This window comes from Pelodiscus sinensis, chromosome 20 (genome assembly GCF_052426305.1).
Source record: "Pelodiscus sinensis isolate ZL-2025 chromosome 20, ASM5242630v1, whole genome shotgun sequence".
In the NCBI taxonomy this organism is placed as follows: domain Eukaryota; kingdom Metazoa; phylum Chordata; order Testudines; family Trionychidae; genus Pelodiscus; species Pelodiscus sinensis.
In genome coordinates this window covers 2758322-2784557 of record NC_143071.1, presented here as the reverse complement: position 1 = coordinate 2784557, position 26236 = coordinate 2758322, and the positions used below count along the sequence as shown (strand labels likewise).

General features: G+C 51.3%; 1 protein-coding gene across 6 annotated transcripts in view; it reads right to left on the bottom strand.

Annotated features, from left to right (window-relative positions):
* Positions 1–26236, bottom strand: part of RPTOR (regulatory associated protein of MTOR complex 1) — a 306816-nt gene that overhangs the window by 21300 nt on the left and 259280 nt on the right. For 4 of the 6 annotated variants that reach the window (XM_075904085.2, XM_075904088.2, XM_075904089.2 and 1 more), the window contains 5 exons: positions 18010–18115; positions 13904–14018; positions 13138–13262; positions 11701–11805; positions 6634–6681 (listed from right to left, as the gene is read on the bottom strand). In XM_075904085.2, the coding sequence (XP_075760200.1) occupies positions 6634–6681; positions 11701–11805; positions 13138–13262; positions 13904–14018; positions 18010–18115 (499 nt within the window). The remainder of the gene's footprint in view (positions 1–6633; positions 6682–11700; positions 11806–13137; positions 13263–13903; positions 14019–18009; positions 18116–26236) is intronic. The other 2 variants (XM_075904087.2, XM_006119354.4) reach the window with 1 other exon arrangement.

Here is a 26236-nt window from a genome sequence, read left to right as displayed (position 1 = left end):
AAAATAACCTTGCAAACACCCCCTTCCCCGCAACTCTCTTTTGGGTCAGGACCCGAATTTGAGAAGCACTGGTCTCACCTGTGACACCTGTACAGTACAAGGTAAAACACACACAAAAGACCAGCTTTCACGATGCGTCTTTCATGGCCGTGAATTGAGTAGGGCCCTTCTCATATGGATCTCCCTGCACTCCCACCCACTCACCAGCATCGGGCACAGAAAGCGAGGAATGGGGCCATATTCCTGCACCCATTGGGAAATCTGGAGAATGTACTTGTGGCATTTTTAAAAGCCCGTAAATGTTAGGACCATGAACCTGGCCAATACAAATAAATAACAAAAGTTATTTATTAGTTACCATAACAGAAGAACTAGAGGACACCAAATGAAATTAATGGGTAGCAGGTTTAAAACTAATAAAATAAAGTTCTTCTTCACACAGCGTGAAGTCAACCTGTGGAACTCCTTGCTAGAGGAGGCTGTGAAGGCTAGGACTAGAACAGAGTGTAAAGAGAAGCTGGATAAATTCATGGAGGTTAGGTCCATAAAAGGCTATTAACCAGGGGATAGAAATGGTGTCCCTGGCCTCTGTTTGTCAGAGGCTAGAGACGGATGGCACAAGACAAATCGCTTGATCATTGTCTTTGATCCACCCTCTCTGGGGCACCTGGTGCTGGGCACTGTGGGCAGACAGGCTACTGGGCTAGATGGACCTTTGGTCTGACCAGTACGGCCGTTCCTATGTTCTTATGTAATACAGCTTCTGGAACAACATCATTACTCGAGACCACGTCTTTCCTATATTCCTATAATAAAACACAAGTCTTCCACAAGCCAAGAAAACAATTTTGCAGAGACTTTTAACACAAGGACTAACAGTTCCATATGATGTGACCAGACACACAGGCAATGCATACCAACAACCAGTTTTTGAAGCGGTAACTTTCTATGGCTGTTCCCTGCAGGATCCCCCTGAAATATCAAATCTCTCTCCCCCGGGGAGAGGTTCCTGTATACATTTCAATAAACAACCCAGGTATTGAGCAGATCCATTGCAAAGGCAGAATTGCAAATTTTGATCATTGCCGGAACGTGCCCCCCACATCCTCGGTTTTTTGACGAATTTGAAAATGCCAGTGTGGACCCCAATACCAAAGCATCCCAGAGACACCCTGCTGCAATTTTCAACGGAGCCCTCCGGGTGCATCTTCATTTTAACTTCCAAGAAGCAGGGAGAAGGCTGAATTACTTCACTCTTCATTCCTTCCTAAAACGTATCCTTGAGTGACACTCCTTCCGGGCCAAGCACCGCCTCCAGTGACAGAGAGGGAAAAGGGAACCTGTTGAATGCGAGACACCCCAATCTCCTTCTCCTGGAGTGGCGGATTCTCTAATTATTTTATTTCCTAAAGGAATGAACCTTATCTAGGTGCTTCTCTATTTCTCCACCCTCAAAGGAGCAGATACTGACCCTCAGGAGAGATTTGGGGGTTCACATGTGCCTGCCTCTTCCCATGCTGGCCTCATCTGGCTTTTCTCTCCGCACATGGCCCCCGCGTGCCAGCTCCGTATTAGGGCAGGCGACTTTTCTGCTGTAGCCTCCTCCACAGCACAACTAACAAACTCCGGGACATGGCAGCTCAGGGGTATTCAACACACGGCCCCTTTGTTTGTGGTGCGGGTTGGGTTTATGTGGGGCTCAACACGCGGCCCGCGGGTGGGATCCTTTGAACGTGGCCTCCACGGGGAACACGCCACAATGGGGAGGCGTCTCCCAGGCGGGCTGAGCAGTGAAAGACACGAGCGGATGGGCTGGCTGGAACAGACAGGTGCAGGGTGTTGGCATTTCTAGCCCCCAGGGAGGTGCTGGGAGTGCTGGGGCATTGTGGGACGTGCTGGCTGCGTAGCCTGATGGGCAGAGCCTGAGAGGTGTTGACTGGCCACGTTTGGGTGTGGCGCCGTGGCGTAGGGCTGAATCTTTGTAGTCATGCCTGTCAGTGTGAAAGAAGCTATTTGCATATATTTGCATGTCGATGCAACCACACTTAAGTTGCGGCTCTTGTGCTGTGTCATTGTGGCCCCCGGGGCTTCCAAACTGAGTAGCCCTGTGGTAGCTCAACACTTTCCCTTGCGATCTGGGGCCCCCCTTCCCTGGCTCCCTACCTTGAGGTGATCTCAACGGTGGCACCCTTCGCTATGCTGCGTGCGTCTTGCCAGAGCAAGTACCAGCTTTGTGACAAGGCAGAGCGGAGCCGGGAGAGGCTGTGCGCCTATTTTTTCAGGATATGATATTTGGAATTTTTCCTGTTGTTTGGAGAGTGCGGGGGAATGCCGGAGGGGGTGTGGCTGCGGGGGAGCGGTGAAGAGTAGAGCCATTGGCGAACACGAGAGAACACCCGGGTTTCTTATCGGAATCAACAACCCCACTAAGGTGGAAAGTGGGAGGAGGGGAGACGGGGGAAGTTTCCCACTCCAGTCTTCGCCCCAAGCACACTGAGCCACAAGCCCAGCAAAATCAACTTTATAGGCTTTCAAGGATCGATTCTGGGGTGGGGAACCTAAGGCCTGGGACCGCACTGCCTGGATGCAGCCCTCCAAGTTTGGGGCTCCCCCCCACCAGCATTGGGGAGCTTGTGCTGCTGCTTCAGCCCCCCGCCCGCCATCATCCTGTGGGGCTGGAGCACACAATCTACTAGCCTGGGCCCCCCAGGCTCTGGTGTGGGAGAATGAGGGGAGCCACGCCTCAGTCGCGGGCCACGCCAGTGAGGGTTTCTTCTTTTCGCATCTCGCTTGCGTGTGGCCCCCGACTGATCTTCCTTTGGGTCAGCGGCCCCCGGCCCTGAAAAGGTTCCCCTCCCCCGCTGAGTTATACGCTCCCCACCACCTGGCTCTGCACTTTGTCCACTCACCTGTGGAAATAGCAGATGAGGTGAATTAAAATCCCTTTCTGGCTTGTCTACCCTGCCGCTTCACTGCGCTGCGAGGTTCTCGCTCCAGGGTGTAAACACCCGCCCCTGCACGCACGCCCCGCCTGTCTGCTACTCCCCTGGGGCGGTGGGTTAGCCACAGTACTGGGAGAGCGGCCTCGTTCAATTGCCGCTGTGGACAAAGCCTTTGGCAAAACTTGGGGGTCTCTTCACTCCAGAATTTTAAGGCAGGGTCGGGCCAGTCTGCACACAAGCAAGAAGCTGGAGCCTCGTGCCTGCTAGGCACATAGGGTACGTCTAGACTACGTGGCTCCGTCGCCGGAGCCATGTAGATTTGTTTGTTCAGCAAAGGGAAATGAAGCCACAATTTAAATAATTGCGGCTTCATTTAAATTTAAATGGCTGCCCCGCTCTGCCGATCAGCTGTTTGTCGGCAGATTGGGGCAGTCTGGACGCTCCCCTGTCGACATGAAAGCCCTTTATCGATCTCCCTGGTAAACCTCATCCTACGAGGCATAACGGGGAGGTCGACAAAGGGCTTTCAGGTCGGCAGGGGAGCGTCCAGACTAGCGTGCTGAGCCGACAAACAGCTGATCAGCTGTTTGTCGGCTCAGCGCAGCAGCCATTTAAATTTAAATGAAGCCACGGTTATTTAAATCGCGGCTTCATTTCCCTCTGCCGATCTGTCTAATCTACATGCCTCCGTCGACAGAGCCATGTAGTCTAGACGTACCCTTAGTTACCAGCTTTGCTACTGCTGGGCTTTGTTATTGCAGCGCCCAAAGCCCCAGGCATAGACCAGGATCCCAACGTGCTAGGCACCGTGCCAAGAAGATGGACCCTGCATGATGCTGGCCAACCAGGGGCCAGCGTTAGCCAAGGCATTAGGCCTCGGCTAAGCGTGAACAAACTCCTGGCTGTAAACCACTATTTCACCAGCGTGCTGGGGCTTGTCTACGTGTACAGCGCTGTACCGGCGCGTCTGTGCCTCTGCCGGGCGCAGCGAAGACACTGCCGCTGCCAACGGGAGAGCTTCTGCTGTCAGTGCAGGTACTCCACCGCCCCGAGGGGCAGGCAGTATGGCGGCGGGAGACCCCCTCCCATCGACAGCACCTGCCACATCAGCAGTTCAGCTGGTACAACTGCATTGCTCAGGAGTGTGGCCTTTCCGACGTAAGCTTGCAGCCCAGAGCAGGGCTTCTTAGGGGTAAGAGGGTATTGAATGTAAAGTGAGGTGTTTACACTTGGAAGGTATCCCCTCCGGCCCCATGAGGACGGGCTATCAACGCTGAACGGGCTCATGTGGAACATTCCAGAACAAAGCCTTTGCTAATGGCCCCAGCACAAGCAATGCGCAGAAGGGCGCATCCCATCAGCTTGAATTCTGAAAGAAAAAAAAAAATCCAGGTAGCACACGGGGAAAATCGTCCTCTCTTTGCGCTTGGACTCTCGCACGGCTGGAGCGAGGCACCAGAAGCAGAGCCCGCCAGGGTCCTAAAAGACAGGCAGTACTGACAGATTGCTAAGCCTCAAAACCAGAGCCGGCAACTCACTGTATGCAAGGTTTGCCTCCTGCGGCCTGCAAATAACTCTCATTCCTTTTTCAGCCCAGGCGCTAATCAATCTGTGAGTCTCCACAGTGCCACAGGGCTCCTCGACGTTTTTCCATTTTCCTAGTTAACAAAGCCTTAGTGAGTGTATGGCACCACGGAGAAGTGTTGTCTTTGGTGAGAGATCGGAGGGACACGCGGACCTGGGATAAATGCCTGGTCTCTTGGGACTGAGGGTAACTTGACACTTCTGTGCTCTTTTCTGGAGAGCAGGGGTGGGGAACCATGTGGCCCCCGGATTGACTGGATCTGACCCAGAGGCTCAGCCCCACCCTTAGCATTGGGGAGCGAGTGCTGGTGCTCCAGCCCCCTTGCAGGGCAGGAGCACACAAAGTCTCCTAGGCTGGGCCCCCCTTAAACTCAGGTGTGAGAAAGGAATATGGGGGGCATCTTTCTCCCCCTCAGGCGGCGGCCACGTCAGCGAGGGGTTTTTTTCTCACTCGTGTGCGGCTCCCGACTGATTTTTCTGTGGGTCAGTGGCCCCCCACTCCTGGCTGTCTAGCCACCAGCTATCACCACTCAGAGCAGCTGGCAAGGTAGACGGGAACAGCCCAGGGTTGAGTGTGTGACTGAGTGAGGACTGCTGTAATGCTTCAGGAGTTCACATTTGCTGGTGGGTCAGGGAAGCCAATGACAGAGTGCCCAAGCATTCCGAGGAGTCTGCCCTCAGCTTGGTCCGGACTGCGGTCCATCACTCCAGCCAGTGTGCCACCTCGCACTGGACAGCTAGCAATCTGAGCGCCCCCGGGGCAGCCCACCAAGTCCCTGGCACGTCAGGATGCACCTGGGGCTTTCGCAGAACATGTGCATTTGGCACGGGTGTACCCGGGGGAGCGTTTGGCCATCAGACAAATGGTTACACTCATACGTTAATTGGAGAACCCTTCCTCAACGGAGACGGGGAAATCCCTGTGACACTTGCCATGAGGAGCACACCTGGGAGCGGAACACTTGTGCTAATTTTTATTGATCCACAGCTGTTTCTGTGCTCTGAACAGAGCACTGCTTGCATTGGGCATATTGATCCTGCATGGGCGCGTCTGGCATTGCCTCAAGTCCATGCCCAGCTACTGAGCAGGGAATTCCTTTGGCCACGGCTTGTTAATTTTAGCCTTTCAATGTGCCGGTGAATGCCTAGCAAAGCCAGGATGCGCATAGTAACACATGCGCTCTGCACGGTCCAGTCCCATGGCTCCGCGTCTTGAACAGTCAAACAGAGTGCACCTTAATTAGAGAGCGCTGCATCGCACGTGGACACAATCACTTTTGTTTGACTAATCACTACAGACACATCCCTGCCCTTCTCAGTAACAAACATTAATACTTAATGAACAGCCTAAGAAGCGTATGTCAGTGCGCGCGCGCTCTCTCTCTCTCTCTCTCACACACACACACACACACACACACACACACACACACACACACACACACAGAGTTCTGGGGAGTTCGCCATCTGGCTCCCTCTCCAGGGGTTGAGGAATGAGATGGGGCTCGCGTGTCCAACTGCCCCCCGCAGCCATTCTGCGGAGTTGCGTACACTTTCATGGAAGGGAAAGGCAGGCTTGAAATATTTACCAGACATGTACAAGCCAACGGATTCAACTCACTCAACAGCCTGGAAACAAACATGCCCGACCGACTCGCTCTTTCCCGTCACCGTTTGACAGAAGGACTGTGTCATGCATTTAACGAACACCACACCAACAAAAACCACGCTGGCTCCGTGCAGTATTTGTGGTCCCCGTTTGGAAGCTGGCATTCAAGCACTTTTATTCAACGATGGTTTGACACCTTCTTACCAAAGGAGTTTGATGTACTCAGAAGAGGAACCACGTCTCCCCCCGGCCCTGCAAAACGCTCCCACGCCACGGACCTGCTGTCCTCCCGAACGGGCACCTGGGTCCATGCAGAAAGCATCAACTACTCTTCCCAACACTCCCCTTTATTCATTAATGGTCACGCGTGTAGACAAGGCCAGGAACGGGAGGAGCAGAAGAAGCTAAGCCTTCGGGCTGACATTCAATGGGATGCCAGGTCTGACGAGAAGGCCCTGCCCACCCCAGCTGCTGATAGGGAAGAGGAAGGAAAGCACTCACCTCCCTGTTTACTTCTGTCGAGATAGATTGAAACCCTTCGGGCCAGACCTGTGAGAAGACAGGGAATAAGGGGTGGTGCGAAGGGTAAGCGAGTCAGCCAAAGCAAAATAAATCTTAAAAAAGTTAGAAAAGCAACTCAAAGGAAAGAAGAACAGGGAAGGGAAAAGCAGCAGCCCCAAGTCAAGCGTGTGCTTCCACCCAGAGAAAAGGCCCTGGGTTGGTTTTAATCCCAGAAGCCTTTCCCTAGGAAGCCGTTAAAGAGCTTCAGCCTGTTTGCCTTACACCACAGATTTGATTGGCAAGTTTTGTTCCTTGGCACGACCTCACTGGAGAGGAACACATGGAAAGAGAAACAACCCCCGGCATACACGTCGGCACAGGTCAAACCGAACCCAAACCAGGCAGGTTTTGGCCTTTCAGGCGGCGGTCCCAGGCAGTTAGCGCAGCAGCGCAGCAGTACAACGGACTCGCCTGCACCGTGCGATTGCTAATGGACACTCGGTCAGAGAACACAATTTACAGGCACGCCAGTGGCAACTCTTAAGAGGGAATTAGCTGTAGAAACATGCTCGTTTCTAGCTTTCGTAAACCCTGGACAGCAAAAGACACTGCAGGGGGCCGCGAATACACAGGGCCTGGCTGCGTATAGACGCAGAGACCCCTGCTCATTCCTTGCATATGGGACGCCACGTATTCAGCTAGCGAGCTGGGCAGTCTGCTAACAGGGAGGTCTCATACACAGCATTGTGGGGAGTCACATGCAGGTTTTCTTTGCTAAGCCGGACACAGGAAAGCCACGTGGGTTTATGCAAGTGGCCGACAGGAGGAGAGCGCTTAAGTAGAGGTAATTAGATGGACTCAAGGCAGCTGGTGGTTTCCACATGCTCCTCAGTCCCCAAACGGGAGTTTAAAAGAGCTGAGATGCTCAGACTGCCGGTGGCCACTTTGTGTTCCAGAATTCCTCATGGATACGGCTCCTCTTGCAGGAAGAACAAAGTGAGAGATGCAATTTCACTCCTGGGAGAGGTTTACACCATTTCTTGGTTTCACAGACATGGCTGGGCCGCAGCCTGATGCTTCTGCTGGGCCAGAAATTGCGTCGCTTATTTTGAAAATATTTCAAAATAGCTTATTTCATAATTTGGTGCCGTCTACCCAGAGCCACATTTCGAAATAACTTGCTATTCTGAAATTCCCCTTAACCCTTCTGGAACGAGGGTGACCCGGATGTTGGAATAAGCCGCCCGTTATTTCAAAATCTATTTCGAAATAATGGGTTGCGTCAATAGGCGCAGAAAAGCTATTTCAGGATACTTCCGGTAGCCCGAAATAGCGCCGCAGTGAAGATGTACCCAAAGTTTTGAGTCCTCTTCTGCAGGCTGCTTCTGACAGCCCTGGGGTCTCCAGCTACTAACCAAGCCACTGACTTGCAAACCTCCCCATGTTGGCAGTAAAGACGTGAACCCCACGACAGCAGGGACACGTCTTTACAGCACTTCCTACACTGCTCACTAGGTAACGCTCCCTGTCTTCCTGACACTCCCCATCAGGTTTGCAGCTCTAAGTTTTGCCTAGTTGTAAGCATCAGGCTATTAGCAACACGAGCGTTGTCCTTTTCAGACCTCGGCTCTAGCTCAGGGATTGTCCGCACAAGAAAGCTGCTGTGGTTTAACCAATGGTGTGAACCCACGCTGGTGCAAGTCTTGATTTAACACTCTGTTTTCACTACAGCTCATGCCTGGTTCCTAGCCATTTAAACGGGATTGAAATAAGGAAATCGTAACACAGAATGAGTTTGTCCCCACAGAGTGTTGCACCAGTTTCACTAAATCTTTTTAAAACTAATGTAAGTGAAAGTGAAGCAACTTTCCAAGGGCGTTACGGCCTCGCACTGGTTCTAGCATCTCAGGCTGCGAAGGAACGGATGGCCACCACGTAAGACTACTTTGCTGTTATGAGACGAAATTACTGAGCTAAAGCCACGCAACTCCCATCACTTATACACCTGCTGATGCTTTCCAGACCCCTGCAGGAAGAACCCTCGTTCTCCAGTAAGTGCTTTGTGAATTTCTCCTTTCCCCACGCTAGCCTGTTCTTCACAAATGAGAAACTTGCACAGTCAGGTGATGGGTTTCTCAACAGTCTCATCTATTCCCAGGCCAAGGCAGGATCCTGGCTGCTCTTGAGACGAGGCTTGCGTCACAGACAAAGGATTCTGACACAGGTGCGGACGAAGGGAGAGGAAGATCACTGGCAAGAACGGCTGAACTCCAGCTTCCATGTCAATGTCCTTGTAAAAAAGGAGGAAGCGAGATGGAGAAAATGGAGACAGCAAACAGAGCAGCTTCGGCACAGGAATGCAACTTGGATCTCTGCAGCAGACGCTAGCTCTTCAATCACGAATCTCATTTCCAAGGGAATCCTTTCCCTTTGAAAGGAATGAGTTCATTTCTCTCCCCATGAGGAAACCTACATTTCTCCTCTTCTCCGTCTAATCCAATCACTCCCTGCTTAAAAGGCAAAGGAAGCCGCAAAGCCTGGATTTGCTTAGGCCACAGAAAAGGGTGCAGAAGATGCGTAAGATGAAAGGACCGGACGTTTCAGGCCTGCTGTCTTGGCAAGCACGACTTCCCCCACGCTTACAACAATCAGCTTTTGCTTCTGTTCATCATTTATTCTGCAATGTCAAGCCCTGCTCCCGTGTACCTCCTTTTTGCTGCTGCATTCAAGGTCTGTGGAGAGCAAGACGTAAGCAGCAAATGCCCTGCCCTGAGGAAGGTGCATGGAGGTAGCAGGGGAGAAAAATGGGAGCGAGCCAGAAGGCATTCAGTCTGCATTTGTCAGCATCTCCTGTGAACTCTCCTCGTTATGCAACAAGGAGCGGATGCTAATGGGACCCATGGGGAGTTCCTAGACGCCAGTGATCTGGGGGGAGTCCATTACCAGGACAATGGAAAGAATATCCTGATTCCTGGGAGGGAAGAGCGTAGGCATCTCACTCACAAAGGCTGATGTTTGGGGAAAAGAAATGGAGAAAAGAGAAACCAAATGAATGAGCGTCCCAAGGGCAGCTTGACATGGCGGCCTGGTGCTTTTCTCTCCTCTGCTCCAGAGCAGGAGGAGGAAGGAGCTGGACACTGAACAGCTCAACACACTATCACCAGCTCCTTCCTGCGCTTTGTCCTTGCAAAGAGCAGGTTTCAACCACGGCAAATTTCACAGCACGCGGCAAAGCCCCAGCAGTTTGTAATTAATTACGTGCCCGCAGGACAGCGTGGTACAGAGCCTGCGGTGAGAGCCATCACACTTCCCCCCGACTGCCACAGAGCCAGGGACAGACTGTGCGGGGAGAAGGGAGAGGCACCCGTTCCGAACCAGATGAAGCAGCACAGGTCAAACCCGACGAACAGCTAAACAGCCATGGAACAAGAGAAGCAGGAAAAGGGGGGAGGACGTTAGAGGGAGACACACGGGAAGAGGGAGGGGTAAGCGTTGCCAGCCTTCGGACGGACCTCCATGGACATTTCGTTTGCAGCAAGCTTTGGTCATGCCAGTATCTCCAGACGTGTAACAAAGGGTCCGTCCACATGACTGAGGCTGGGAATCTACCCTGCAGTGGGAATCTACCCTCCTAAGGCCCGGCCCATAAAGCTGTTGGGTGCGCATCGGCAGAGCCAGGCAAGTGTGGGGCAGATTCACACCCGGCTCCCTGTGAATGAAATGCTTCTGCGGACAAACCCGAGGTTACCTGGGTGGAAAACTTGCCTAACACAGCGCCAGGAACCCGGGAGGGCTGTGCTGGCGCTCCGACCGTGTCATGGAGGGTCCAGCTGAGTCACGCTGGATTAGCACCAGGGAGTTTTCACATAAGCTGTGCCAGGCGCCCGAGACAAGCCCCACAGGCTGAGAAGTGAGAGCTGCCGGAGCATAAAGATTCATCGCAATCACCCAAGTCCGGCCCCCTGCATCGTGCGGGCCAGAGAAGCTCCCCCAGCGGCACCGGCATCAAACCCAGAACAGCTGGTTGAGCTGCAGCAGGTCTTTGGAACAGAGGTCAAGTGACAGAGGGCAACTGTCAGATCACTGATGTCTCCCTGGCCGGGGAGAACGTGTCCCCCACCTCTCCCAGCGATGCCTGAGACAGATTTCACAGTCACCCGAATTGGAGCCTGGTTTGGGCATCGTGCTGGCTGGGGGGCCTGGCCACATGCAGCCTCACTGGCAGCTTTGAAGTTTGAAGGTGGCTTGGGCCACGATCCTGTCCACACCAGGTGGGGCAGCCTGCTCCTCTCCCAGCTCTCAACTCACAATAAACGGCAGGGAGGAAGGGCCAAGACGGAACACAAGCTTAGTGTGGTCACGAGTGCAGCATGCAGAGGGTGAGTGGCCAGCCGTAGGGAAAGGGAGGAGCTATTCATCAAACTCACAGGGGGGCTGGGACATAACCCCCCGTGAGAACCAGTTCTGGGGAGGAAAGTGCTCAGGACAACCTTGTTCTACAGCTCTCTCCTCAGGAGAAACGTAAGCTCGTGGGGCTCCGTTCAACTCCAGTGGAGCTGATGATGGACAATGTGGCTGTGCCACTGTTGGAGAATTAGCCTTCACCTTTACTCTCTTGCAATGCTCCTGCTAATTTTTTCCATCCAGAAGTGGAATAAATTTTGTTCTGTGCACCAACACATGTGCGGACGTGCACCACCCACCGAAACACATGCTGCTGCCTATGGGTGCTCTGCTGATCAGCTGGGTGACATTTGAACCTGTCCTGGGTGGCCGCCCAAGCGCTCAACTTACAGAGAAGGTTTCTCTCTTGTTTTGCTACTCCCCACCTGGCTACTTCAGTCGTACGTAGCTGACACGAGGTTGTGTCTGGGCGTTTTGTGGCCAAGTGGGAAGGAATCCCTTACCATGGTTTGGTAAGACTCCACTCCGAGGCTCAAAAAATTGTTAACAAGGATGTAAGCGCAGGCTGGAATACACAACTTGTTCCACTTTACCGATCCCTAGAAAAGATTCCACCAGGGGACGTTATTTCTACCCCCAAATGGGAATGCAGCACAGACCCACCTCGGGTGGTTGGCAGCATGTCCGACAAGCCTTGCCAGGCAGTCACCATCTCGGGATTCTTCTCCAGGTCTGCAAAGTTCTTCCACACTCTGATCGCACCGTCGTCTGGGGAGGACAGAAAAAAGACCTGCTGAGATGTCACTTAGTTGGCTTTGAGTGCTGGAGGGAAAGGAGACCAGTGCTGTGCTCTGAGCAGTGCTGAGGGCTGCCTGCCCCCGTCCCAGCCTTCCACCCGAGGCCCTGCCCCTTTTGGGGGGTAGACCTGCCTCCCACACCTTGTCCCCGGGCCTGCAGTGGCCGTCGGCCCTGCTGGAGCACCTTAAGTTGGCTGTAAATCCCTCTCAGAAAAAAATCATTTTCACTAGGCTATATCTCTTCTCCCTCCTTTCGGCCAATGCCAAGAACGAAAGCGCACTACTAAACCCAAAAAGCCACGACCCAGGACGAGAGCTGAACCGAAGCCCATCTCCTAGGCGCAAGCCCCTCACCCCGGCATCATGTCCCACTGGGAAACTTTTTGTGCTAGAAAGCTGTCATTTGAACCCGAAATGTCTGAGAGGTCTCGCAACCCCTCTCACACGTTTCTTCATTCTGCCCCAATTGCCGCGTTGGCGCCGATTCTGAACAGCAATTGAAATCACTCAGACAGACACCTTTACGACAATGTCCCCCAAGAAATAAATCCTCTTACGGCTCCAGAGGCCAACGAACAGCAAACACTACAAGAGGGCGGTCGACAGACGTTCTTTTCCCAGGTGACTTGTCAGGGACAGGGAGAGAATTGGGAACCATTTGAGTTGTTATAATTTGCGTCACCGAGAAAACAGTTAACCGATGAGCCTGGCCTCACGGTTACACACAGGCTCCGGTACGCGTGGGGAGCCGGCTAAACAGCCATTTCCCAGTGTACACCGATTCCCAGGGAGCCTCCTGCTGCCGTCTCTGTTACAGGGGCAGCAGCATGGGGCGGCAGGAGGGAGTAAAAGCTGGCTCCCTGTGCACACCGGCTCCTGGGGAGTCAACGGCTGCCTCACGTCTAACCACTGCCCTTTCCAGCGGTTACACGGTTACTTAATTACGTGCTTTTTACCCTCCCTAGTTAGACTGGCAGACAGGCCAGGCCCCCTCTCCAGCTAAACCCATGTTAGGAACAGTGTTTAACAGCACAGCTGTGGCGTGGTTCACTGTCTACTATAGACTGGATTTTCTTCCCATTAACAACAGGCTGAAGTTGTGACTGAAGTTATTCCACGGGGCTGGCCATAAACTTCACCCAAAAGCCTCCCGGGCTTGGAATTCCCATGGAAGGGTGAAGGGCCCAAACCAATAAAGGAGAGGCGAGGGGAGGGCTCCGAACATCTCACATGCCCCGGGAGCCGGTAGCCGACTCCCCCTCTCTCCTGCCCATGGCCGGTTGGGGACCGCGGCTGAGCTCACCCGTGGCAGTCAGGAGCAGAGAGCAGTCTTGGCCGTTCAGGTATTCCATTGCTGTGATCCTGGTGTAGCGAGGGTTCCCATTGTGGAAATAGTCCAGTTTCTCACCCTTCTCCCAGTCCCAAAAACTGGGAAAGTGAGCAGAAGAGCAGGTCAGATCTGCATTCCCGGCATAAGCCGTAAAAAGCAACGTTCCCGTTTAAGTGCTACTACAGGTTATACACACTGGGTACCAATTCCATTTGCTTTTCTCATTAGGTTATTGAGCGGCGTTTTATTAGTGCCTTTCTACATCATCACCTCTGGTTTCTGTGGGGAATGTGGTAAGGTTAATCCCCTGGCCTCTTACCGATCCAGCTCCGCTCCCTACTGACACAGAAAGCCGCCTGTTTGTTTAACAAAGGAGAGATGCAGACTCAACGCCTCCCTTACTGCACCTGTCTTCGAGGAGCTGCTGTCTCTGTGGGTCCAGCCAATAGGAGCGGGGCCGTGTGGGACCAAGGTGTCCAGCCCTAAGGTGGGGGGGTTACGTGCTGCTCTGGACAATGCTAGCAACAATGCAGCTAGGCTGCAGAAACCTTTCCTGCCCGTCTCCGCTGGAAGGAGAACGGCGATGGGAGTGGACAGAGGAACGAATGGGGGGCAAGCCTATCTCCCCCCAACAAAGAGCTCGGGTCACTTGGCAGCCATCACTGGGGCGGACAGTCCCCACGTAGCCAATTGTGACCCTGGAAGCCAATCCCTTAGGATCAGAAAGGCAGAAACTCACCAGATGCTGTCTTTGTCCGCGACAGCGATACACGGCGTGAACGGGTGGAACTTCACCACGGAGGGCACGCCTGGATTCCTGTTCAGAAAGATTTGATCATCCAGCCGAGAAATACCTGGGGGTGGGGAGGGGAGGGGGGAAGGAGAGAAAACCCAGACTCAGTACGTGGGAGTCAAACCTCAGAAGGGACATCTCGCTATCTGGTCCATGCAGTCCCCACCCCGCATGCCTCTCCTTCTAAGCTTAGCCAGTTCCTTTGGCCCACCTAATGCTGTGCCTTCTTTCACACGCCCCTTTATCATCCTCTGCCTTCCAAAATCTCCTTGCCCATAACCTGTCGGGTGAGCAGGAATCCCTTGGGGCCCTGGTGTAGTAGAATTCTTTGCTTAGCAGCTCCACCGATACTTATGGTGCTGCATGATCAATAACAGTTTAAATCTCTCCCTAACCCAGAACCCTTCCCTTTTGCCATGCTGATCAGAGACCAAACCCTGCTGGCGCCCCCTAACCAGCCTATCTGGGGCTGAACCTTCTCCTGCCCCACCCTACTCCACTAGGGAAGAAAACGGGAGATGCCCAAGCGGGAGATGCTTGGCAGGTGGGCTCTCTCCGGGAGAAGGGGGCTGGAATATTCTGGGAGAGTGAAGACCTGTCCGGCTTCTCTCGCCACCTCGCTCTCCTGCAGTTCTAGTTGGGCTTCTCAGGCAAACGTTAAACTCGATGAAAGCATCTCTCTCCGAGACCGTGCGTGTCAGCGCTAGCCAGCGTGGCCGGCGGGCCAGGCGTTCGTGGGTTCGGATCTCACATCCGGCCTCCGATCCCTAGCCGCTGAGGACACTGCCGTGATAGGGGGCTGCCAGAGCCAAAATGTCACTGACACGATCCGTGTCTATATTACTATTGTAAAAGGTTCATGCCAAACCCGAATGAGAAATGCCAACCGCTGCCTTTCGTTTACAGGTCGACTGGCTACACACGGGGGCCCCGTGTTTGTGGAAGCCACGGCAACCCTTTCACAAAGGGCATGCCTCTGTCACCGTGGCAGTTCATCCTCCGGCAGTCGATTTAACGGGTCTGGTAAGGACAAGGGAGGTTAACTATCGGGCATCCGTGTAAACGTGCAATCACTGGAAATGTTAGTGGTTACACGTTTGCACGCGTGGGGGAGGGCAGGCTCCCTGCCAGCACTGGCTCCTGCCTCCCCGCCTCGCTGCCTCTACTGATATGCATGGGGAGCCAGCCTGAAAGCCACTTCCCATGTGTACCGGCTCCTACCCCCGCTTGCCCCCCACGCTGCTGACTCTCTATCGGGGGGGCAGTGTGGGGTGGTCCCCTCGAGCATCAGCCCTACTCCCCACCCCTGTGCTGCTGCCTCTGAGGGAGTTGGGGGGAGGGGAGGAAGCAGCTCCATGGAAGCCAGCACTGATGGAGAGCTCGCTCCCTCCGCTCCCCCCACGCTATTGCTTCTCTGGGAGGTGGCAGCAGGGGGAGGCCGCTCACTGGAATGGGCAGGCATGCAGAGCCAGCTTAAAAGACGTCTCCCTGCGTGTGCTGGCTCCCGCCTACCCGCCCCTACTGCCTCTGTGGGAGGCAGCGAGGGAGGGATCAGCTCCATGGCAGCCAGCACGCATGGGAAGCCAGTTTAAAAGCCAGCTCCCTGTCCCCTGCTACCTGTGATACAGAGGCAGCGGAGGGGGAGGGGGCTGCATGTAGTTGATAGGATTTGTGTAGTTCAGTGTTTCACAAACTTTTTAAGACCGAGGAACACCAAACAATTTTTTTTTTTAAATGAGGAACACCGAGGATTTTTTGTTGAGCAAAAAAAGGAGGGTCAGGAAAAAGTTAAGCAAAAAAAAAAAAAAAAAGAGGCGCCTGCCCCTTTAAGGGTGGCCATTTTTAATTCTGCTGGTTTCCTGCATACACCTCCAACTGCCTATTTGTTTAAGAAACACTGGGGTAGTCGATAGTCGTCAATGTAATTGACTACACACTGACATCCCTAATAAAGACCTGCTAATTTGAACGCTGCAGGTGCCCCTGTCGAGTGTGGTACTCCTTGCAGTCGGAAGGAGTAAGGGAAGTCGATGGGAGTGTTTCTCCTGCTGACCTCCTTGCTGTGGGGATGGCATCGAAACTTGGCTTAAGGTATGTTGGCTCCAGCTGTGTTACTTACCAGCTGGAGCTGCATCCCTTAAGCCGACTGTTGGCTGTAGTGCAGAACTGCTCAAAGGATTTACGTACGCAGGCAGTTACACAGTGCGTGACCGGAGAATTTCTGACCTTGGCCGTCACCGTCAGGATAATCATGGTGGCACCATGAGTCACTGCAAAATTTCTGAAAACCTAACTGAATAAAAGCCAGACTCAAGCTCTCTGCCAGCGTACAGGGTTAGCTCCGCTCCACTTCTGCTGCTAGCAGAATCCTGAGCTAACAGCTTGTCAGCAGATATAGACTCCTTGGGACAGTTTGACAATGAATTGATTTAAGTCTATATTAATGTGTTACTATTTAAGATGCTGGTTGTGACATTTTTCACAAGTACCTTGCGTTTCACTTTCACGGTCTGTGTGAGCGAATCCGAACCTGTCTGTGAAGAGATTCTATCCCCTCAGGCTGACCGACCCGCCCGCATCCCGTGCACATCTGTATTCAGAAATGGCCCTGACCCATCTCCTGCACTCCCCTGCATTACGATATTCCACCATGTTACAACCCCAGGCCGCCCACCAAGTTACACTCAAGTCTGCCAGCCCTCCAGCTGCACACGAGAAACCGAGTCTCGGCATCTTGCTCAGCAGACGAACGCTTCACACCGAGCCTCTCCCCGCCAGCATCTCATATGAGACAAACACCCAAAACTTTCTCTTCTGTGGGGAAAGCGTCTCGAACACGCACAGAGGAACAGCACAGACTCAGTCCTCGCTACTTGCTGACTAAGCAAGCAGCAGAATGAGTAATACCATCAGGTCTCCTCATAGTTATGTAAATTCCAGGGGCCACTCCGGTGGGCTAAGCTGAATTCAAACACATTAAAAAAACCAACCCCTCGCCCGACTGTCACTTTGTAAATGCATCAAGAGGTCTAAATAAGCAAGATTAGCTTTCAGCAGAGCACCGAACATGCATGCTAATGAAGGACGGACCCAAGGCATCTGAGAGGAAAAGCCAAGCGTGTAAATGAGGCTGAACAGAAAAATGTCGCAGAAATGTAACGGGACACAATAAACAATCTTCTCTGGAGCTGGGAGGGAGGGGATAGGTCTGGGGTCATTCAGACACCTGCTAAACATCGAGGACAAGAGGGTTTGCGTGACTGGCAACCTGAGTAGCATTTGCTACACATCAAAAACCCTGAGCGTGCCCTTCCGGCCAGGTGGGGACCCCGGAGCTTCACCTGCCATGCTTGGTCTTTCATGCTTTTCAAAAGGTAACATACACTATCCACCAGAGCGTTGCAGGACAGGAAGGAAAGGCCAAACTGGTAAATCAACACTATCTCCTATGAGCTTCTAAATGATCCATTTTGTGCTGGGCACTTCAGGACTTGTGGACCAGCCGTCTCGGATTGCCCAAGGCTGCAGACCCAACACAGGCTGCAGACCTTGTTCATTCTTTTGGGCAGGAAAACCTCTTGTGGCAGCTCTCTCTCTCAAACCCCTCGGTCTCTTATTATTTCCCACTCCGAGTTCAACCCAGATGGTTCCGTACAAGGACGATCGTTTTTGGCTGGCCCTGCCACGGGTGCCTCTGCTCCTTACGTGACAGCGTTGCAGCTGGGTATTCAAACGGGAAGGAAGTCCATGCTTGTCACAGGCAAGTCAATCCCGTGAGCAGGGGCCCCTGCTAACTATAAACAAGCCCTGCAAATGTCAAGACAAATCCCAGGGAAACACTTTATGACTGACCGAGCTCCTGATCGCCTCAGGGCACCCATGAAAAAGGCCAGTGATTAGTGAAACCTGGTCTCACACCGGCTTTGCAGAGTGGATTGGGATTCATGGTCTGTGCTACAGGAGTGCTGACAGGCCCTGGCTAAGCCCAGCGGTGGGGGTAGCAGGGGCATCACGCTGGCTGTGATACAGGATAAAAATGCCTGAGAGCTCACCCTTCTGGATGATCTTCTGCGCTTGCTTTCGGACGCGGGTGTTGCGCAGAAACCGCCACTCCCTCTCCTTGCGGGTCTGGCTCTCCAAATCGTGCTCTTCTGGAATCTTCCAATACATGAAAACGTTAACCACACCAAACCAGCGCAGCTGTAACCACCCAACCCTAGCTCCCCCCACATCCTCTCACGCGCCCCCCCCCACAAACGCCCCCACACACACATCAGCCAGTCCGAGACGCCTCAGCACCTGCCACCCAAGTAAGTGTAAAGAGCACCCAAGCCCTTATGATTTTAAATCCTGGAGCATCTCTTTGAGCGAACTCTCCTCGCTGTTAATCTTTTCCCTTCATCCCTCTCCTCAACAGGTGCCCGGTAGTTTGTTTCATCGTATCCAGATTACAACCAGACAGACAGGGAGTGCTCGTTTTGTTTCTTAAAGAGCCATGGACATGCGGGGTGCTATATAAATGGTTTGTCAGCGTAATACATGTCAGCTAGGTGTGACAGATGGGAATAGATTGCAATACCCTGGACAAAACTTACTGAGTTCAGTTTAATACCTTTCGGTTCCACTTATTACAAATGCCAACAAGTAAGTGATACTGGGATTGTAACCTGTCTAGGCACTCAAGAAAGAAGCCATTCTCCTACAAAGGCATTTCACAAGCCAACTAGAGAGAGAGAGAGAGAGAGAGAGAGCGCAGAATTGACCATCACATGCAAATTTGACACGGTTTCCCTGGGCCGGAACAAAGACATGCACCGGATGCAGCTTTCCTCACATTCAACACCTCACCGACATCAAAATCTTCCAGCTCACTCAATTAGGCTCATTAGCACCGGCCTACAATTGACAGGCACTTCTCTCCCCCCCGCTCTTCTTTTTCGGTTATAAATTTTGAAAGTCCCCTTTTTGTTCTTCACTTCAGCTCATCTGAGGAAGTTGGGTTTGCCCACAAAAGCTCATGATACTATATATATATTTGTTAGTCCCTAAGGCGCCTCAGGACTACTCGTTAAGTAACTTCTCGTGGAGAAGGGGGTATGCTAATGTTCTTCCTCCAACTATCAGATGTCTGACACTTTGACCTGGGGAGGGAACCCATCGTCTGGCTGATGACCTGTTCACTGTCTCTTCCAAGGTTCAAACCGGATTCTCTAGAGACCAGCAGACAGCAAAAGGATGTTGAGATAAATAACTTAAAATTAAACTGATCCAGGTTCTTCCTTCTGACCCAGCAAGCACACAGACCCTTGGTCCAGAGAGCACCCAAATCCTCAGGGATGAGTGAGAAAGACTGGTCTAAGAAGGTCTTACAGGTCGGGCTTGTTCTCACTCTGAACAAAGGCTGCAGCAAACTTGAAAGCACAGGGAAATCTCAGGTGGGGTTTGATGGACTGTCCTGCCATAGCTTATATTGGAGGGAGTGATCTCTGGTGAGCTTGTAACCCTGTAAGTTCTTTTATTGTTTTTCACGTGTTCTCTGTGTTGTGCTTTTCCCTTCAGAATAAAATATGCTTGCTTGGAAGGCACTCTCTGGTCCCTTGTAACAGTAGCAATTACACTCTCTGAGGAGAGAAAGGAAGCCGGTCTCTGCAGGCAGACCGACTTTCACCAGGAGAAGAACAGGTCAGCTTGGAAACAGCCGGTGAGAAGAGAGAGCCAGATTGCTATCCAAGAGAGGTGATGGCCAGGGAGCTGGATGCCTGACAGAGGATACTGTTGGACTACAATGGGGAAATACAAGTGCAATTGCCCTGAGCTATCACTAGGGAGCAACAGCAATGAAGCTGTAGGGCAGACAAAGTGCAACACTACCCCAGTGCCAACCCAACTGCTTCCCTCTGTCTCAATCCAATGTAGCGTATTTTGTAACTCATCGAAGCATCATAAAACCCTTCAGAGCCGTGTACAAAAAAAGAATGGAGCTCTCTTGTAGGCAGAATGTTAAACACTGGTATTCAAATCTTCCGTTCACTGTCTAGAACTCACAAGAGGTGAAAGATAGCAGTAAGTATTTTATTTTTTAATCCCAAGGTTTTCAGGTGATCAATGCAGCAGTGACTGATAAGGGAAGTTAGAACAGTCCTTCAGTTTACTGAAACATGACAGCTTGCAAGGAAATTCCGTTGCCTGTTACTGTCTCATCTTAATTACACACCCAAAGAACTGGATGGGAAATAGTTTTCCTGTCCCAGGAACGTTTTTGAGAGAGCAGGTTTTTTTCCCGCGATGCTGCAAAGGGATGACACCGAGATCTTCCGACTTCTTTTGCAACAAACCAAACACACACACAGAACCAGGATGCATCCCAGAAGAGCCAACAGCCCCGTAATTAAGACACACACTAGGGATATGGGAGACCCAGGTGCAATGTCTTTCTCTGCTTGAATAAGAGGCTTGAGCTATCCCTAGGGAGTGGCTTGACCACAGCACTGTTGGCGAGTCCGGAGTATTTCTCTCGCTCTGACCAGAAATGGATTTATAAGCAGGGCTCCACAATGGGGGCAATCTACTCACGCGGGGCGAGTAGATTTTAGCCCGGCACGGCGCCGCAGCGCAATCAGCGCATGCGCAGCGTGTCAAACCGCACGGCTGGCGAGCAGGGCTCACCGCCGCTTGTCAAGCCCTGTTTATAAGCACTGCCTGTCAAAAACGGAATAGAAACTGGCATCTTCCCACAATGAGTTTCAGTTTTGACAAATCGGCAATTTCTAACAAAAAACATTTTGATGGAAAATCCCTCCACCTGCGAACCCTGAGGACAACTAAAAGGACATCTACTCAATACCAAACAACTGGGTCCTATGTTGCCACCCCACCTAACACGGAGGTTCAACAGGACTAAGTACTACCCATGAGCTGCACAATGAGGCTTACAAGCGAGAAAAGGGCTGGAAGGAACCTCAGGTGGTCACCCAGCAAATGTCTGCATGATGCATCTTTCAAAGTGGGTCTTTGCCCACGAAAGCTTATGCTCAAATAAATCTGTTAGTCTATAAGGTGCCGCAGGACTTCTTGTTGTTTATAGATTCAGACTAACACGGCGACCCCTCTGATGCATGATGAGGAAGGATTAAGTAAACTTGTTAGATGTTTAACTGACTTCTTAGATGAAAACTGACAGATGTTTTCTAACCGGTTCTGAAAAACATCTAATGATGGCAATTCCAGGACCCTCCTCGGTCCAGTGATTAACTATCCTTACAGCTACAAAGCTGGTGTGATATTTAACCTAAAATCTCCCTTGCTGCAGACTAAGCGGATTAGTTCTTGTCCTACAGTGGAAATGGAAAACTGATCACGCCTCTTTATAACGATCATTTACATATGTGAAAACTTAGCACGTGTCCTCCACATCTGCTCTTCTCTAGACAAAACATGCCCCATTTTTCAACCTTTCTTCATAATTAGTCCAGCGGAGTAACCAAAGTTGTTGCAGGCTAAATGTTTCATTTATTGCTGGCCAGGTCTAACGTCTTAAGAACATAAGAACGGCCGTACTGGGTCAGACCAAAGGTCCATCTAGCCCAGTACCCTGTCTGCTGACAGTGGCCAGCACCAGATGCCCCAGAGAGGGTGGACCGAAGACAATGATCAAGCGATTTGTCTCCTGCCATCCTTCTCCAACCTCTGACAAACAGAGGCCAGGGACACCAATTCTATCCCATGGCTAATAGCCTTTTATGGACCTAACCTCCATGAAATGATCTAGCTTCTCTTTAAACTCTGTTCTAGTCCTAGCCTTCACAGCCTCCTCTGGCAAGGAGTTCCACAGGTTGACTTCACGCCGTGTGAAGAAGAACTTTCTTTTATTAGTTTTAAACCTGCTACCCATTAATTTCATTTGGTGTACTCTAGTTCTTCTATTATGGGAACTAATAAATAACTTTTCTTTATCAGCCCTCTCCACACCATTCATGATTTTATATACCTCTATCATATCCCCCCTCAGTCGCTTTAACCGCTCGTCATATGGGACCCGTTCCAAACCCCTAATCATTTTAGTTGCCCTTTTCTGAACCCTTTCCAAGGCCAAAATATCTTTTTTGAGGCGAGGAGACCACATCTGTACACAGTATTCAAGATGTGGACATACCATAGTTTTATACAGGGGCAGTAAGATATTCTGACGGGGCAGTAAGATATTCTGTGTCTTATTTTCTATCCCTTTCTTGATAATTCCTAGCATCCTATTTGCCTTTTTGACCGCCGCTGCACACTGTGTGGAAGTTTTCTGAGAACTGTCCATGATAACTCCAAGATCTCTTTCCTGATTTGTCATAGCCAAATTAGCTCCCATTATACTGTACGCATAGTTGGGGTTATTTTTCCCCGATGTACATTACTTTATACTTATCCACATTAAATTTCATTTGCCATTTTGTTGCCCAATCACTCAGTTTGGTGAGATCTTTTTGGAGTCCCTCACAGTCTGCTTCTGTATTGACTATCCTAAACAGTTTGGTATCATCCGCAAACTTTACCACCTCACTGCTTACCCCTTTCTCCAGATCATTTATGAATAAGTTGAAAAGGATTGGTCCCAGGACTGACCCTTGGGGGACACCATTAGTTACCCCTCTCCATTCTGAAAATTTACCATTTATTTCTACCCTTTGTTTCCTGTCTTTTAACCAGTTCTCAATCCAAGAAAAGACTTTCCCTCTTATCCCATGGCCATGTAATTTACACAAGAGCTTTTGGTGAGGGACCTTGTCAAAATCTAAGTATACTATATCTACTGGATCCCCCTTGTCTGCATGTTTGTTAACCTCTTCAAAGAACTGTAATAGATTAGTAAGACATGATTTCCCTTTACAGAAACCATGTTGACATTTGTCCAACAAATTATGTTCTTCTACATGCCTCACAATTTTATTCTTTACTATCGTTTCGACTAATTTGCCTGGTACTGAAGTTAGACTTACTGGTCTGTAATTGCCAGGATCGCCTCTAGAGCCCTTTTTAAATATTGGTGTCACATTGGCTACCTTTCAGTCATTAGGTATGGAGGTCGATTTAAAGGATAGGTCTTGTTTCCACTAGAGGGTGGATCGACACTGCAGTGATCGATCCACCGGCGCTCGATTTAGTGAGTCTAGTAAAGACCCACTAAATCAACTGCCAATAACTCTCCTGTTGACTTCAGGATTCCAGGAGAATGAGATAAGTATGGGGAGTCGACAGGAGAGATTTTTCTGTCAACCTCCATAGTGCAGACCCCACGGTAAGTAGATCTAAGCTATATTGGTTTGAATTATGCTACTAAGGTAACTCAAATTGTGTAGCTTGGATTGATCTGTCCCAAGTTAGACATAGGGGGTGGCACAGCGAAAGGACAGCTGAGCAACGCTGAGGACAAACCCACTGGCTGGAGGTGGCTCAGCCATGTTACTTGGCTACAATGCTGTTTCTACCCCGCTGGCTGGGAGAGCCAGTGCAGAAGCTCACACGAGCAGGGGAAATCACACTCCTAGCACACCCTGCGGACACGGCCGAAAGGGGGAAAAACATCTTCTGGTGTCATTTTCATACAGCTAAGAGCCCGGACAGAGATGCAGTTGTAATATATACCAGTTCCTGGAGCACAGCAAGCTATCCCTGGCAAAACCTTCTTTTTGCCCAGCATGAACTGTCTCCCCCGTTCAAAGAAAGGTCTGTTTTTATACAGTTATGTTGCAACGAGCTTTATGGGGCTGCGTTTTTAAATATGTGAATAGGCTAAAGCACCTTTGAATTTAAGGCACAAGGAATTCCCTCTTCCATAAAAATACCCCTGAATGGTGCACTGAAGGCTTTATTTAGCGCTGCAATGTTAAAACAGTAAATGTAGCAAGTTTCCTCTCCTCCCGCCCATCCCTTACAAGCCACTATGACACAGCCAGGCCATGTGCCCTGCTGCTGGGGCTGAGTGCGTTTCTCTTTCAGGGCTCTAGAGCAGGGCTGTGCAGCCGGACGATCGTGAAGGAGAGGACTGCGGACAGGCAGCCCTTCCCATGCAAGTATTGTAGAAGAAACAAGGGACGGGGCAAAGAAAAATCTTTCTGCCATTTGATGTGCCCTGGCTCACAGATGGTTGAGAGCAACCACTATAGAACCTCGCTTCTGGGCACTTACAAACCACCGCTCGGGGCGCCGAGGAGAAGCACACCCAGTTTATGTCAATGACAAGGATTATTGGTGCTCAGGAAGAGGATACTCTTGGGAGGGGGAGGAGGAGGACAGGAAAATCCTCCCAGCCCTCCCCCCAATTTTTTTCCTAATGAAAAAGAACTTAAATAGCCTGACAGTTCTATGCACATTGTGTTCAGAACAGCCCCCACACTGGAAAGGGCTCATAACGATGATTATTGGGCTGGATTGCCTTCTCTTAAAAAAACACCCAGGTTTCATTTTGCAGCCATCGAGGGTTTATTAGAAAGGAAATGACAAATGACCAAGAATTCAAAGCAATAAACAAACCCAGGATAAAATGCATCAAAGCATATTCAAGAGCAGAGATATTACACTTTAATGAAAATCCAGTTTCGGTGGGAATAAATTAGAATAAGATCTAAAGGCCGTCTCAAGTAGGAAGGGGCAGGGGATGCACAGAATTCTAACACCTTTCCTGGGCACCTAGCAGCTCTCTCTGACTTGGACTAGGAACTGTGTGTCCGTGGGGGGCTCCTGTCCCCTCCTCTGGGGCAGAAAATTAAAGTAACAGCTCTAAAGAAAACGAACTCAGGCCTCCCAAGGACAATTGGCAGAAAGACAGTGGAGAACCAGCCTCAAATGATCTATCTTGCAGTGGCAAGGTGGGTGAGGTCATATCTTCTATGGGACCCACTTCTGCCGGTGACAGCCACGGAGCTCTTCTGGGCTGCGTAGTCCAAAAGCTCGCCTCTCATTCGCCAACAGGAAAGGGTCCAGTCCAACAGCGGTTCTCAACCAGCAGTACACAGAGGTCTTCGGGGGGGGGCACATCCACTCATCGAGGTATTTGCCTCCTTTCTCAACAGGCTACAAACCAAGCCCTCGCCTCGTCAGTGCCAACTCAACTGGCATAGAGCGATATGTATATGGCTCGAGGTAGCGTACACTCACTCTCGTTATAGCATGACATGGTAAAACTGAGCGTGCACACAAGTTTTCAGCCATCGAGTGTTTTGTACGCAAGCAGCTTGCAGTGTGGTAAAACGCAAGACAAATCAGACTCCCCAAAGGGGTACTGTAGTCTGGAGAGGATGAGCCACTGCCATAAAAGATATGACCTCACCCACACCGTGTCTCTATTATCCGTGACTGACACGGCTACCACCCCCTGTCTGTCTCCCAGCGCCAGATACGTAATGTGCCTGCCTCGGACACTGCCGGGCTCACAGTGAGCGCACACAATCGGGGAACCGCACCAACGGGAGAGCGCGAGCGTATGCGTCAGACTTCCACCTCCCTCTCCCCAGGCAGGTGGCGCCGAGCACAGACCAGGCAGGAAAGGCGGAAGGCAATCATTCCAGAGACCACTCGCCAATTACGGGGCAGTTGACTCGTTCGTTCCTTTCTCCCCTCCTTCCAGCCAGTTGCCACTGAAGCTTCACAAAAATCGTTCTAGTAAAGAAAAGGCCAGTGCTGGCTTTGCCTTCGCTCTCCTCTATGCAGAGCTTCTGCAGGAAAGGGGTGTCTGTAATAGCATGACACAACCAGGATCAAGACCTGCTACCAATTTCTAACAACTCCCAGCTGCCACTCAAAGAAACCAATGACAATTCCGCAGCCTCCCTCCGATGAGTGCCATTCGCAAGCCGATGGAGTTTTCTTTAACTCTTCTCCTCTCTCAAGGAGTGAATCGGGTCAGGGCAAGTATTTGCCTCGACTATAGCAAATACTCCTGCGGAGTGAGCTTTCCTGGTTCATGTTATTGCAACAATTTTACGAGGAGCGAATCTCTCTGCCTGGGCCTCGCACTGCAGCCAAGATGCAGTGCAGTGGAAGTGCTGAAGTCATGGCCAGGATTAGCAGGGTTTATGTAATTCGACCACCCAGAATCCTCTGCCCTCCCGTTTTCTCAGTTTCAAGCAGAATGAGCTGACTTCTGATCGCTTCCACACGGGGCTTCCACGCAGTCGCAACCACACGGCACCACGCCGGGGCTGCACGAGGTTGACAAAACGGCCATACTCCCCAAGAACTTGCCGAACTCCGTGCAGGGTCAAGTTCTCTGCCCAGAGCAGTATTCTCAATGCT